This window comes from Pollicipes pollicipes, unplaced genomic scaffold, assembly GCF_011947565.3.
Source record: "Pollicipes pollicipes isolate AB1234 unplaced genomic scaffold, Ppol_2.1 Scaffold_4002;HRSCAF=4701_pilon_pilon_pilon, whole genome shotgun sequence".
In the NCBI taxonomy this organism is placed as follows: Eukaryota; Metazoa; Arthropoda; class Thecostraca; order Pollicipedomorpha; family Pollicipedidae; genus Pollicipes; species Pollicipes pollicipes.
This window is the reverse complement of record NW_023596420.1, coordinates 37,255,738-37,270,923: the sequence shown is the minus strand read 5'-3', so window position 1 is coordinate 37,270,923 and position 15,186 is coordinate 37,255,738. Positions and strand designations below refer to the sequence as shown.

At 51.8% G+C, this 15,186-nt stretch overlaps 1 protein-coding gene, 1 long non-coding RNA gene and 2 other non-coding genes across 18 annotated transcripts in view; 1 reads left to right on the top strand and 3 right to left on the bottom strand.

Annotated features, from left to right (window-relative positions):
• The first annotated feature begins 4,044 nt into the window (after positions 1-4,044).
• On the top strand, positions 4,045-4,989 carry LOC119094447 (DNA-binding protein SMUBP-2-like). The gene is made up of 2 exons (XM_037217505.1): positions 4,045-4,380; positions 4,426-4,989. Exons 1-2 carry the CDS (start codon positions 4,045-4,047, stop codon positions 4,987-4,989), a joined length of 900 nt encoding a protein of 299 aa, XP_037073400.1.
• Positions 4,990-12,278: 7,289 nt separating this feature from the next.
• LOC119093867 (uncharacterized) overlaps positions 12,279-15,186 on the bottom strand; it is a 48,792-nt gene continuing 45,884 nt past the window's right edge. For 13 of the 15 annotated variants that reach the window (XR_005093690.1, XR_005093691.1, XR_005093693.1 and 10 more), the window contains 5 exons: positions 14,858-14,944; positions 14,523-14,610; positions 13,509-13,595; positions 13,173-13,260; positions 12,279-12,440 (listed from right to left, as the gene is read on the bottom strand). This is a non-coding gene — a long non-coding RNA (uncharacterized LOC119093867). Of the gene's footprint in view, positions 12,441-12,830; positions 12,983-13,172; positions 13,261-13,508; positions 13,596-14,183; positions 14,336-14,522; positions 14,611-14,857; positions 14,945-15,186 lie in introns of all 15 variants that reach the window. The other 2 variants (XR_005093704.1, XR_005093702.1) reach the window with 2 other exon arrangements.
• Positions 13,329-13,398, bottom strand: LOC119094668 (small nucleolar RNA SNORD49). Its single transcript, XR_005093809.1, has one exon. It is a non-coding gene; the product is annotated as a small nucleolar RNA SNORD49 (small nucleolar RNA).
• On the bottom strand, positions 14,679-14,748 carry LOC119094666 (small nucleolar RNA SNORD49). Its single transcript, XR_005093807.1, has one exon. It is a non-coding gene; the product is annotated as a small nucleolar RNA SNORD49 (small nucleolar RNA).

Below are 15,186 nucleotides of genomic sequence, written 5' to 3'. Positions count from 1 at the left end.
ATTGTCGTTATCTGCGGTGGTAATCGTCGCGGTGATTATCGTTATCCGCGGCGGTCATCGTCGCGGTGAGTATCGTTATCTGCGGTGGTAATCGTCGAGGTGATTGTCGTTATCTACGGTGGTGATCGTGGCGGTGATTATCGTTATCCGCGGTGGTAATCGTCGCGGTGATTATCGTTATCTGTGGCGGTAATCGTCGCGGTGATTATCGTTATCTGTGGCGGTAATCGTCGCGGTGATTATCGTTATCTGTGGCGGTAATCGTCGAGGTGATTGTCGTTATCTGCGGTAGTAATCGTCGCGGTGATTATCGTTATCTGCGGTGGTAATCGTCGCGGTGATGATCGTTATCCGCGGTGGTAATCGTCGTGGTGATTATCGTTATCTGCGGTGGTAATCGCACCACTCATCCCACCGCAACCGCACTGGCAAAGCAGCCCCTCTCTCTTACAACAGCTCCCTGAGTCGCTTCGGTAAGTGGCTGGAACGATCTTCCCGAGCTGCCGTGCACAGACGGCCCGTGGACCACTGGGAGGTGTGAATACTGAGGGGCACGCTGGGACCTCGGATGCACTGATGGTTTTACGAACTTGTCTAAGGTAATGGCCGTGCCAGCAAATTGTGTTTGTTTGAAGCGAATCTGACAGTTGTACAAATCGTACACACAAATGACTTATTTGCACAAGATTCCGTATTTAACCACCATGCCGTAAGCGTACTCAACGGAATTTTTGCATTAACTGACAACAGTAGCTCGCTTATTACGCGTCTGCATAGCTACCGTTTGTACTGAATAAGGTGTTACATGTCGGCACGTATACAGATGTATCTAGGAAAACCGCATCATATGCGCACACTTATTTTGGTCCCTGGCACACGCCAAGGTCCAAGAACATGTCTTCTCCCCAGACAGACAATGCGTTCAACAGGTGGCAAGGCCTCCACGCCGTCAGCGACACTTCCGAACGCGCATCGGCATCGGAGTACGCCATTTCGCACTTGCAACCGCCAAATAAAGCCGGTCTCCACCGCCGCGGCAACGTGTCACGGCAACCGGTGTTGCACAACATAACGATCGCCTGCTCCGTCCGAGCACCGCGTGACGAGCTGTACGTCGATGGGCGGCAGCTCAGCCGTAGGCGCGTGCGAACAAAGCATGGGCACCCTGTCCAGGCAAGGTCATGAGAGGGCATGGGGTGGCTGGGGCTAGGTGGTGCCGTTGCTCAAGACGCATGACTTTGGCGAAAACTGCACGATATTGAAGCATCCGCTGCGTGATAGTGGGGCTCCCCGGCTTTCGCGCCCATGAGTTTGATTGGGCGCACGACTGCCCGAGGCGTCAGCTCAAATCGATCGGGTGAGTGTGAGCGTGCACCTTTGTTTGAAGAAAGGACAGGGGGCTGACGGGAGCGTCAGGTTGGACCGCTGTCGGAAATCAGACCGGCACGATTAGGGTAAGTCAGCAGCCTGAAGGAAACGCACGGAAGCAAGTCATTTAAGCCACTCTTTCATCACTACTAAATTTGTTTGGACTTGTGTCAAGTTTTTAATGAAGTGACTGACATGTTAAGATTTGATGAGCTTCATTCGGCGAGTAAGGTGATACCAGTTGATTGCGACCGAAATGCTGTGGAAAATCGGGTTTTAGGGGTGGGTTAGGTCTACTGTGTGGGTTAAGCCATCCCCCCCCACACAAAAAAAATAAGATACCCCGGCACGTCACCATCTCCTCACGTTAGACCAACGCATAAAATAGTTCATCCGGTAGTGCAATGGCCAAGCTGGGAGCTTGGGTAACCAAAGGCACGGGGTTCCAATCCCCGCACCGTCCGCCCTTCCTGCGAGGGTGACAGGCAGGCGATGTCGTAAAGCCTCAGCACCTAAATGTGTCGTAATCCGTCGATGACAACGTCTTCATAAAAGGCCAACAATAGCTGAGTTTATATAGCATGTTGGAAATGCTGCCATATTGTTACCAGATTCCAGTCAGCTTAATACGTGTCCTGACCTGTGATGGCGTATCTTAAGTGAGACGCTCATGGAACTCGGAGCTTCAATTTAGCAACACCATTTCCAGCTATCTTTGAACTCACCCAAAACTCATAGTTCCTATCGGACTTTGGCCATCTTATTCTTGTGTTCACATGTAAAACGACAAAAACATATGAAGCGCTGGATACGATATATCGTTTGGGCATGAAGGGCTAATAAATAAATAATAAATAAATAAAATAAAGGCAGGGTTAATAACAGCTGTGAGTGGGACGAATGTCTTGTCATTGGTGAAAAGGGGATTTGGCCAAGTGGATGGCAGCCTTCCATAGCGCTTAACATGTCAAAAAGCCCCTGAACAACCGCACCGTGACCGCACCGTCCCCCCTCCACCCCCACCCCGCTCGACCCGAGCTTTCAAGATTTTAGGATTCACCTTCGTAGCGCGCACCAATAGAAGACACACGGCTGAGTACGCTCCGCAACTCAGCGTCTCAGGCAACCAATGGGGTTTGAGGTCACGGTGCCGACTGCCACATCAATCGCCTATCTGCGTCGAGTAAAGCGTCTCAAAATCGTCGAAGCTTCAGCATGGCAATGAGGAGACACTTTGTAGAGCGGCCACAATTGCACATGAAATATGGTAACCTGGCACGAATTCTGCTCAAGCTGCTATATCTTCATGCTTGCGAGTAAAGTGCAAAGTGGTCGCGTGAAATTCTAAGGTCTTTGGCCATAATGGACACGTTTTTTGTTGCCTAAACAGCGCTGAAGTTTAGCTATGTTGCTACAGTTTCATCACCGTGCGATGCATTTTGGAGTTTTGCACAACATCCCAGACCTTTACGTTGCACCGATTTCAAACGGGAACATTCCAATAAGACGAACAGTGCAATTGTTTCCATAGGCAGCCCGTGACCCACGATCGGCCGTTTGGCTCCGGCACATGCCTCTAAGGCGCTCCCGGACATTGCAGCTGCTGACACGATGGAGCCGTTAGGCTGCCCGGCCTTCGTCCGTCTGCACCTGCGCCTGCTGGAGATGGAGCACGAACAGCAGCGGCAGCGGCAGCAGGTACCAGGCGGCTCTCTGCTCCAGCTGATCGTCACTGCCGCCAGCGACACGCTTTGGGGTCAGCGTCTGACGCTGCGTTCGACCGGCCGCTGGAAAGACAAACTGCCCCCGCACGGGATCCGCGCCACCGACCACGTGATTACGTGCCACGCCACCGGCCGCGCGGTCTCGCCCACTTCAGTGCCAGTCTACGGCTGGCGCGCAGTCGTATCGCGCGTCACCAACGCCGAGGTCACGCTAGACTTCGGAGAGGACACCTTGCTCCGCGTTGGTGAGCTCGTCGACGTGACAAGAACGGCCGACGACATCACCCACAGGAGCATGGTGAAGGCGCTACAGGAGCTGGCGGCGGGCAGCAGGCCGATCCTGCGCATGCGGGCCGCGCTGTTCGCCGAGGCGCCGCTGGAGCAGCAGACGCCACGCCTCCCGCCGCAGCTGGCAGGGGACGACGGCCGGCTACAGCCTATAAACCAGCGGCTGAACGACGACCAGCGGCGCGCGGTGGAGTTCGCGCTGCGCCAGCGACGGCTGGCCGTCATCCACGGCCCGCCTGGCACCGGCAAAACCATCACCGTGGTCGAGGTGATCCTGCAGCACCAGCGGCTGGGCCAGCGCGTACCCGTGTGCGCGGCGTCACACAATGCGGTGGACAACGTTCTGGACCATCTGAAGACCGCTTGTGCCGACAGGATGGTTCGTTTGGGCAATCTCGCGTGCGTCCGCAAGTCGCTGCAACACTTCACCCTCAAAGGGCAAGTCAAAAACTACATTCGAGAAACTCGAGGACGAAGAAGTCTTCGCATGTTAGAGGACGACAAAAAAGCAGAAAGGGCGCAGTGGAGCCGCGTGTCGGCGAAAATACTAGGCTCAGCCAAGGTCGTTCTGTGTACGCTGTCGCACGCTGCAAACCTGAAGCCCGTCGACCGCAGCTTCTCGGGTTTAAGTGGGTCGCTCGGTAATCTCAGTTCACTTAGCGAGATGGTCAATATCATAGACTTGTCCGACGACGACGGCAACGACGCATTCAGACATGATGCGGCAGCCGGCAAGGCGCCGTTTGACTTGGCTGTGATCGAGGAGAGCTCGCAAGCACTGGAGGCGGCCTGCTGGCTGGCGGTGCCGCTCGCTGATAAGCTGCTGTTAGCCGGTGACCACTCCCAGCTGCCACCGACGGTCCTGAGTCGGGAGGCCGCAGAGAAGGGCCTGGCCGTGTCGCTGATGGAGCGCCAGATAACGCTGCATGGTGCGGCAACCGTGTGCAAGCTGCACACCCAGTACCGCATGCACGAGTTGATCCAGCGCTGGCCGTCGGAGGCGATGTACGGCGGCCTGCTGAAGGCGGCGCCGGCCGTGCGCCAGCACCGGCTGTCGCAGCTGCCGAACGTGAGCGAAACGGAGGAGACGGGCCCCGTCCTGCTGCTGATCGACACGGCCGGCTGCCGGCTGGAGGAGACGAGCGACTCGAGCACAGGCTCGTGCGCGAACCAGGGCGAGGCGGACATCGTGGTGGCGCACGCGCGTGCGCTGCTGCGCGCCGGACTGGAGGCCGGCGAGCTGTGCATCATCTCGCCATACAAGCGGCAACTGGACCTGGTCGACGCCCGCCTGCGTCAGCTGAAGCTGGGCGTGGCGGTGGGCACGGTGGACGGCTTCCAGGGCCGCGAGAAGGAGGCCGTGCTGCTCTCGCTGGTGCGCTCCAACCAGCGCCGCAAGGTCGGCTTCCTGGCCGAGCGACGCCGCATCAACGTGGCGGTGACGCGAGCCCGTCGCCAGCTGTTCGTCGTCTGCGACACAGCCACCGTGCGGGCCGACGTCTTCCTGGCCTCGCTGGTCGACCATATGGTGAAGCACGGTGAGGTCCGCTCAGCGAACGACTACAGGAGCGACCCGGCGGCGGCCGCGCGCGACCGGGAGCACCCGTAACCGGCGCCGTAACCGGTGCCTGGTGGTCTTCGGTGCAACACCTCTCAGCCCAGCGTCATACACTCCATGGATTAATAATTCCAGCCCCCCCCCCCTCGCCTTCCCCCCAGGGCGAATATCACCGACGCATTCTGACATCACGTCGGCGTTTGTCGGTCAGCGAGCGCACCCACCAACGAGTCCGACGTCACCGGGCCTGACTGAGTCATCACGCGCCGACATGGCTTCCTCTTCTCACCGCTCTTCTCACTGCGTCAAATGATCTCGAATTCATACAAATGACGTGAGCGATTGCCTTATGCACTTCTTGCACTGCCTTTTCATTATTGAACTTAAGTCCGCGAAAAATAGTTCGTAGATGAATAGATACTTGTGCAACTGATAACGTGTTTGACTTGGCTGGATGGGGAAATCCATTCAGATGGGGAAGTCCATTCAGCATGAAAAAGGATTGCATTCTCTAAGAGGTCGTCCGGGACGAATTGAATGGAATAGGATGCTCAACGCCAAATCAGGGATTAACGTGTCCATGCATGCTAAATTCGTGGTTTTATGGTAATTATTTATTAAATATTTAATATATAATAAATATTTATTATAAATATTTAATATAATAAATATTTATTAATAAAAAAAATTTGGTCTAAAACGCGGGTGATTTATGCGTACTATGTGACAAAATATTTCACTGTGAGCACTTAACCGAATCTGATTTATAATTTACCAAAGAATGCATAGTATTGAATAAGTCTTATCATCAGTTCAGCGGTCGGATTTAATGGTTCTTTAAAACACAACCTCTGTGCTTATCATATGGGGAAAAATAACTAATGCAAGTGCAATAAGCAGTGCACTGTGGTGCATGGATGTAGGGACAGGGTGGCCAGGGTGGCCATGGCCCCCACTTTTCAAGGTGGGGGGGGGACAACAGTGTTAACTGGCTCCAGTTTTCAAATTAAGGTTGCGCTTAGCTTACTTTTACACCACATTAAACATACATGCCGATTTGCCTAGTTCACCAGGCATCTTCCTCAAGATGTGTCATCTTTTTTGTTTGCTTATTGACCATCACATCACAGCCGCAGGCCGACGACGCGTGAACTATGGAGACTGCAACGCTGGGGGTACAGGCTGCTGTTGCTATAACTTGAGAGCGCGCATGTTCAGAACCATAATACATAGTTTTTATCAGTAATCAATTCTGATTGAATCTTAGACATTTTAAGACGAACATAGATTAGCCATGTTAATACAAAATTGGACCTCATTTCGTCTGCAATCTATGTTCAGGGATTCCGCAAGTATCTGAAAAACAGAAAAACATGGAACTGGAGTATCTGTGACACTTATTGGACGACCTGCGGCGATTAGGAATGTTATCGCGTCAATGAGGGTTCCTGCGCTGATCCGGGGCCAACTGCGTGGGTCAGAAGGCCTCCTATGTCAGGGACGGGAGCACTGTGATACGCTATATCCTCTAATGGCCTCCGGATCGACCAGGAGGTCCCGCCCCGTGTCGCTAGAATGACAGCCAAAAGACACTTTGCAATGGAACGGAGTTACCCCTCAGCCCTTGACCGGAAACGGTAATATGCCCCTGGTGTTCTACTCAAGGAGCCCCTTGCCCAGAAGGGAATAAGGGGCTTCATTATTCTTGAATAGAATGGAGGATTCAATGCTGTTGAATAGCGGGGATCAAAATGACTTTTTAAAAACCGATCAAGCTCATCACATGTTGACTTGAAAACGTTCATTTTTTTCAGAATGGATTAGTGAAAAAATATCAAAAGGTTAGAACATGCTCGCCCGCAACCTCGAGAGCAAGGACAGCGATGGCCTGGGTTGCAGCTTCGTAAAACCGAATGGTGTCGCCCTCTGCAAGTGCCACCAGACGGCGGGCACCGTGTTAATCTGTCTTCTGGACAGACGAATAGCTACAGAAACACGAAGAAAAAATTTTACGTTTACTCTTCCAGTTCCACGCACTTCATTCTAGCTGGTACCACTTCGCGGTGATTTAAGGGCCAATCCGTTCTTACGATCAGTCTAAAAATCGCACACGTGAAATATGTGCCCAAATTGCCTTGTAAATGTAAGATTTTATGTCCTGAAGCGTTCAAAGGTGCTTCTTTCAGAGGCATCATCATTTTCGTCCAGCCATCGGCAACCGCTCAATATTAACTATCAAGCCGACGCTGCGCGGCCCAGGGAGACTGCAACGCCTGGCGTCGAGATTTTTGTTGCCAAGTTTTGCGAGTGCGCATGCTCAAAATTATGTCGCATAAGTTCTGTCACTAATAGATGCAGGTGTTTGAAGGCAATTAGTTCAGAAGCGTCATCGTTTTCATTCGCCCTTTGGCCACGGCTCAATATCAGCTGCTTGGTAATGTGTCCCTTGTGTTCTACTCAAGGGCCCCTTGGCCCAGAAGGAAGCAAAACGTATCATTATTGTTGAGTAGATTGAAGGTCTCATTGTTGTTGAATAGAGTGGGTCAAAATGACTTTTTTCTAAAAAAAAAAAGGTCATCCCACGTTTGCCTGACAACGTTCATATTTCAAAATGTATTAGTGAAAAAATACACCAAAAGGTTTGAACATGCATGCCCGCGGCCTCGAGAGCAAGGACAGCGATGGCCTAGGTTCCAGTTTCCGTAAAACCAAACGGCGTCGGCCATTGCAAGTGCCACCAGACGGCGGGCACCGTGTTGATCTGTCTTCTGGGCAGATTAATAGTTACAGAAACACGAAAGATAGAGATTTTACCTTTTCTCTTCCAGTTTAGTCACCAGGTTACAGCACCACTTCGCGGTGCTTTATGGGCCAATCCGCTTCTATTCCCAGTCTAAAAATCGCACATGTGAAATATGCGCCCAGGCTGCCTTGTAGATGTAAGTTTTGATATCCTGAAGCGTCCAAAGGCATTTCTTTCAGAAGCGTCATCATTTTCGTCCACCCGTTGGCCAAGGCTCAATATTAGCTGTTGGCGTACGCTGCGAGGCCTTCAAAGACTGCAACGCCTGGCGTCGAGGTTTTTGTAACCAAGATTTTCAGGCGCGCATTCGCAGTGTGACAACTTGTTATGCTACATGTATGCCACATAACTTGCATTACTAATCGATGTAAGTGTTTAAATGTAACTATTTCAGAAGCGTCGTCACTTCCCTCCACCGGTGAGCCACGGTGAAAAGTTAATCCACTGGGTTAACCACTAACTAAGTTAAAAGTTACACAAACACAAAAGTCAACCACTAACTAACGCTCCGCGAATTATGGAGAATGCAACGCCTGGTGTCGCGGTTTTTGTTAAGATTTGCGAGCGCACGTGGTCAAAAGCCGCGTTACATAAGTTGTACCACTAATCAATTCTGACTGAATGTTAGACATTTCCAGACAAACATGGTTTGGCGATGTTAATACACATTGCTGTCCACTCGATCTACAACGAAATTTTCATCTTCAAATTTCAGTCAAACATATCGATCTACAATCTACCTTCGTCATGTCTTCAATGTCTGTAGAACGCAGCTAAAGCATTCTGAGAAAGCTTCTGAATAATTATCTCGGTTAAGAAAGAGTCCAGTAAGTCATTGCAAATTAAGGGCACCGGTGATTTATTTCATGCGGTCGTTCAACACTTGATTTCAGCAGTTTATTGACTTAAAAAATGCAAACAGAATTGATCTGATGATAGCTTCTAGTTTCTGTTCTGGTTACAACGTGAAAATAACAATGAAGCGAAAAAACGTATCCCTTGTTAACAAGTAAACTATATCTGGGATTGTTTGGGGGGGGGGGGAACCACCATAAGAGGGGCTTTTGACAACCCTCGTGTGTTCCTCTCAGGAAGGCTTTAGCTATGATAGTGCTTACACACAAAGGCAGATCAAGTTGTCTACGTTGAATGCCGGGCAACTAAATGTTTGTCGGCCAATTCATACCTAAGGCAGGCAGCTTCTCGGAGGCTTTTTCCGGTGTGGTGTGGTGTAAGGGAAGATAATTCGGGAAAAGGTACTGTTACATGTGTCCAACATATGTTTTACACCCCATTTAGTGCCAAGGCTGATCCAGAAATATGCAATAAAGCAGCAATACGATCAGCTCGCAGTTAGTCATGCGGGAGACAGCCGAGCCAGGGCAGTGGCCGCCCACGACGGACAGAGCAGGGCCTGGATAAGGAATGTATGACAGAAGGGCCTTCATTCCCTGGCTTGGTTTTTTAAGGAGAGTTTCCAGTTTCATGGCTTTTGTCTCATCGTTTTCGGTAGTTTTAAGCTTCTGAATTTGCTTCCGCCTAAAATGATGCGACAAGTATCATATTCCTTGAAAATCAGCCAGCGAAATGGAGGCGCATAAAAATATGTTGCACTGTGAGCCATGCATTCACTTTCGAAATTATCACCATCCCATGTGATGGTGATATCATATTTTACCACCATCCTATCAAAATTATCACCATCCTATCCTATATCTTGGCATCTACCCTGTGGGGACACATGCCTTCTCAATGATCCAAAATGCCTACCCGTTCGTGGAATTTCGCTTCCCCAGGAAAGGCAGTGTCGAAATGGATAAATGATCCTGGGAAGCTGGATAGCCTTATTTGCCGAATGACAAATGGGTCGAATGGGAAAGATTGTGCACTAGTGGGAAACAGGTCTAGATACATATCTAGCACAGTATCCATGACATCTGAATAAAGAGCAAGTACGCCCTGAGTTTGCCTCCCCTCCCCCACCAACTTCTTGAAACGCTCCTACTCTTATGCTGTGGTAGGCACTGTACGAGTGTGGTACCCAGCCTGAATGTCACTGTGAGAAGTGCACGAATCCAAGAGTTGGAAAAATGGTCCGTGAAGCTTCAAAGTACTCCATGTACCATACTGGCACTTGTACCAAAGCACGCCAAAAGCAAGTGAGATGGATTGATCTACCATAATTTCGATCTCGGATGCTTTGACACAGTTTTTCAGGTTTTTATTTTTAACTTTATTGGTTCTATACAAAATAATGCCAAAATTGCTATGAAGGGTTTAGAGATTTGCCTTGACGTAGCTGCGACGTTGCCCTGACCTTGGATGACAATTGCCTCGCCACTAACACCAGGCGCAGCCACAGCCTTGGCAGGGGGCACAGGGTTGACAAAAGGCCCCCGACGGTGAGGTCCCCCAATCGTCAGACATGACAAATTTATTAATGAGGGCATGTTTCTATTCGATTCTGTTCATTTTTATCTTCTATAACTGGGCGGGAAGCCAGAAGCTACTGCGAGATCAACACTGCCTGATGTTTAAACAATGAAATGAAAAGATCATGCGTTAAGCGACTGCATGAAATGGCGCAGGCGTACGAGAAGTCGCGCACGTTAGGGACTTTCGGATGCTTTGACTGAGCGGGCGCATAGTATCCGCACACACCTTTAGACGTAATCGATTGTTATTTATTTGTGACGTACGCATTCCACAGGTAAAAACCTAATTACGGAAGCAGTCGAGTTTTAAAAACAATAAATATACGATACATACACAAACAAAAATCTAACCAAACGCACACACACACGCACCTGCACATTACACACAGCTGCACATCAAGTCATTGAGAGAATGTTCCACGTGTACCGGCGAACCTAAATAAATCAGATCTGAATGATTTTGTTGGATGAAGTCAGTTGAGGGACAATGCTGCAAAAAATAATCGCATGCAAGCAGTTTTCTTCGTCGACACCGCTAGGTGTCGGCGACAACGCTCACTCTTCGCACAATCAAGCGCTTTAAAGCTTCACGAAGAAATCGGTAACAGGCACACACAATACTTATCAGATAAACAAGCGTATGCGGGGCGACAGGTGCTCGGTCTCGCGGTAGAGTCGACCCGGCTCTGTGAGCAGCCGCAGGGCGCAGCGCCGAGCCGTTCCTGCCGTGCACGAGATGTGCGGCCTCAGCGTCTCGCCAGAGCCTCGGAACGTCCTGCATGCCACTCACGAGGCGGCTTGGGCTCTGCCGGCACCGTGTTTCGCGAACGCGTCCAGACGAAAGGGCAAATGCCGATCCCCCCCCCCCCCCCCCCCCTGAGAAGGACGATTACGCCAGTCGTCCGAGCGTGTCGGGCGTGCAGCATTTCGCCCGCCGCCGCGCGAGCTATGGACGGTATGATGCGAGTGCACTGCGCTTACGTACGTGTGCGTGGCTTTAAGCGTGCATCGCGGGCCCCGGCGGATAGTTGGTTTAGAGTCTTGTCGCCAGGCAGCGGGCACCCTGGCTGCCGGAAACGCCGGCGCTGGCGCCGAGGCTGGCCGCCAGGCGGCGGAAATTGCCTGACAGGTGTCTCGGGTACTGCAACCAGACAGTCACTACGTACGAAGGGAGGTGGGCGACCCGCCCAAGGGCGAGCAGTGTCGGTCGGCCCCCCGGTGCACTCCGTGCCGTGGTCCCTCCGGGATCGATTGGGGGCCACGACCCTATCTGTGCTGCCTGCCGGCCTTTCTGACCGAGTGGTGTTTTCGACCGTTTCAGTCAAGGATGCGCGAGCCCCACGTCAATACAGTACACGAACGACACGCCCTTATACGGTAGGTAGGAATACCCAATGTAGTGCAGAGTCCGCTCACCTACGTCCAGCCTCTGTGGCCACCCATGAACCACCATCCACTCCATATAGTGGCACCAGCGCCTGACAAGCGATACTTCAGACCTTCAGAACCTCGACCCATGAGTCAATAACTCGACGCGCAATACAACCAGGCTCGCGTTTTACCGTCGCCAAGGGGCCGTGACTTCGCGCGGCGCCGAGTTTGCACCTGAGAGACGCAAGATACCAATCCGTCAAGGCGGTTGCGCATCAATATGAAGGGAAACCCGTGCCAAGTTGGCATTCGGCACCTGCGGCGGGCGTCAATTGCAACGAAAATAGTCAACGGCGCCATAGGCAATCCAGGCGTCGGCCACGCAGCAGACACACGACTGCCACTTCCCTCGCTCAGCCTTCTCCGATGAATGATTGTTCACCAATGCAGTGACCGCGTTCCACACTAATCGGCATTTCCACGCTGGGACGAGCATCCGTTCATCCGAGCAACGAGCATCTCGCCCGTTGTCCTTACCTGAATAATTTTTCGTCGAGCCATTGGCGGCGCACCGGCGGTTCGCCGTTGGAAAATGAACGCACAGAATCTCAGTACTATTTTGATAATAAAACACCTTAGCAACTTGCATGGCATGTTTATTGCACAGTATCAGACTTCGCACTAGCTCCTTAACGTTGTGTTCCGCGGGTCACAATCCTCCCCCCCCCCCCCCAACGCACCCAGCCGGTGCCAGCGTAAGACACGTATCACGATATGCAGCATTCCCCGATGGTTCACTCTGCTGGCGTTGTAACGCCGAGTGCAGATCAAGCGTTGGTGCAGGCACGGCCAACTCGGGCGATGCACTCCAGGCGACGAAACGGATCTCACGCCTGCAAACGAAAATTGTTGCCTGTTGGTTATCTTCAGAACGATGCCCGCGACTCCTGAGCCCCAGAAACACAATTCTGCCCGCGCACGCGCGTGATTGTCGCTAGCGTCGGAGAACCAGCACCTCCCAAACATGTGTCGACCGCTTCACGCCAAACAGCGTGTAGCTCCGCGCCGCCCCCGAAACGCCACCAGCTAGTTCGAATATGTGCATCCCTTATACTTGATGAATTGTCACAGCGCGACAGTCACCATACAGGAAGGAGATAGATATTCTATCGCAGCGATATGGAGGATGGTTGAGCACAAGGCCACTCAACATCCAACGAGCACTGCATGGACCGACTAGTACTTTCATGATTATGTTCATCTACATGGCACTGTAACGCTACCTGTAATCCCCTGAACTGCCATCCAATGTTCGCAGCTTCGGCCACTTCGATAGCTCCTCTTAGGACCACGGGTTGGCAACACGGAGAACACCCGCGCCCTCAGCAGGGGCGGAGCTCAGCAAAGGAAAATAGTCGCGGTGTGCATGACCGAACTGGAAACCGCAGAGTAAGCCACACAGCCGCTGCTTGGCGGAACACAGAACACCCAGCCACATTCAACAATGAACTTTTCACATCCTCGAAAGTTGAATAAATGGGATGATGATTCGCGCATTAGTGACTGGAAACACCCATCCCCCCATCGCACCCAATGACGTAGGTCGGCGGTTCAGCCCTACTTACCGTTGACTTGAACAGGCCGTGAATGCCAGCAATTGAATGCTCGTCCGGGCTGATTCGTGACCACCGGTCCGGGTGACTTAGTACCCCGCTGAGATACAAAGCGAACACCATTAGTCATTGATACACAGCACAACAAGCGTGCAAAGGCGTCGTTTATGTCAGACACATGAATGACGTCAAATATCGATCAGACGGCAATTCCTATCAGTGGAGGATCATCATTTTACTTAAGGTCGCCTGCATGTACAGTATAGTAAGGTTAAGTGAAGCGCATGGTGGATATATGACCTCAGATGCGCCTCTAAAAGACGTCACAGGCCTTTGCACGAAACTCACCTCCCGTGAACACCATCCTCATCCGGGGTCGGGCCAGGCGTCTAGCATCTTCAGTCAGCCAGACCCCGCGCAGGGAGCAGCCTTTCCCTGAAAAGAAAGGACGAGTTCTACTGAATGTTCTGTTCATCGTGCGACACATGAAACCGATTTGGCACTCCCGAGTCGCAATCTACGCGGGCAGTACCCGTACGGGGACGCCGAAACACAGCTGGAATCACCGTCAGTCAAGGAAATCGCGGCACAACCGCGGCGTGCCACTCCCTCTCACCCACCCGCCTCCAGAAGACAAAACAAAACAAAACAAAACAAAAACGAGCAAAAAGCTCTAGTCAGTTAAAAAACCAGCGTAGCCAGGCGTACAAAATAACAGGCGTGCAGTGATTGTCGCTAGCGTCGGAGAACCGGCACCTCCCAAACATGTGTCGACCGCTTCACGCCAAACAGCGTACAGCTCCGCGCCGCCCCGAAACGCCACCAGCTCGTTCGGATCTGTGCATCCCTTATACTTGATGAATTGTCACAGCGCGACAGTCACCATACAGGAAGGAGATAGATATTCTATCGCAGCGATATGGAGGATGGTTGAGCACAAGGCCACTCAACATCCAACGAGCACTGCATGGACCGACTAGTACTTTCATGATTATTTTCATCTACATGACATTGTAACGCTACCTGTAATCCCCTGAATAGCCATCCAATGTTCGCAGCTTCGGCCACTTCGATAGTCCCTCTTAGGACCACGGTTTGGCAACACGGAGAACACCCGCGCTCTCAGCAGGGGCGGAGCTCAGCAAAGGAAAATAGTCGCGGTGTGCACACCCGAACTGGAAACCGCAGAGTAAGCCACACAGCCGCTGCTTGGTGGAACGCAGAACACCCAGCCACATTCCACTATGAACTTTTTACATCCTCGAAAGTTGAATAAATGGGTAAGTCACACATTAGTGACTGGAAACACCCATCCCCCCCATCGCGTCCAATGACGTAGGTCGGCGGTTCAGCCCTACTTACCGTTGACTTGAACAGGCCGTGAATGCCAGCAATTGAATGCTCGTCCGGGCTGATTCGTGACCACCGGTCCGGGTGACTTAGTACCCCGCTGAGATACAAAGCGAACACCATTAGTCATTAATACACGGCACAACGTGCGTACAGGGGCGCCGTTTATGTCAGACACATGAATGACGTCAAATATCGATCAGACGGCAATTCCTATCAGTGGAGGATCATCATTTTACTTCAGGTCGCCTGCATGTCTACTATATTTAAGTTAAGTGAAGCACATGGTGGACATACGACCTCAGATGCGCCTCTAAAAGACGTCACAGTCACTGCACGAAACTCACCCCCGGTGAACACTATCCTCATCCAGGGTCGGGCCAGGCGTCTAGCATCTTCAGTCAGCCAGACCCCGCGCAGGGAGCAGCCTTTCCCTGAAAAGAAAGGACGAGTTCTACTGAATGTTCCGTTCATCGTGCGACACATGAAACCGATATGGCACTTCCGGTCGCAATCTTCGCGGGCAGCAGCCGTGCGGGAACGCCGAAACACAGATGGAAGCATTGTCAGTCAAGGAAATCGCGGCACACCCGCGGCGTGCCACTCCCACCCACCCGCCTCCAGAAGAAAACGAGCAAAAAGCTCCATACAGTCAGTTAAAAAAACAGCGTGGCCA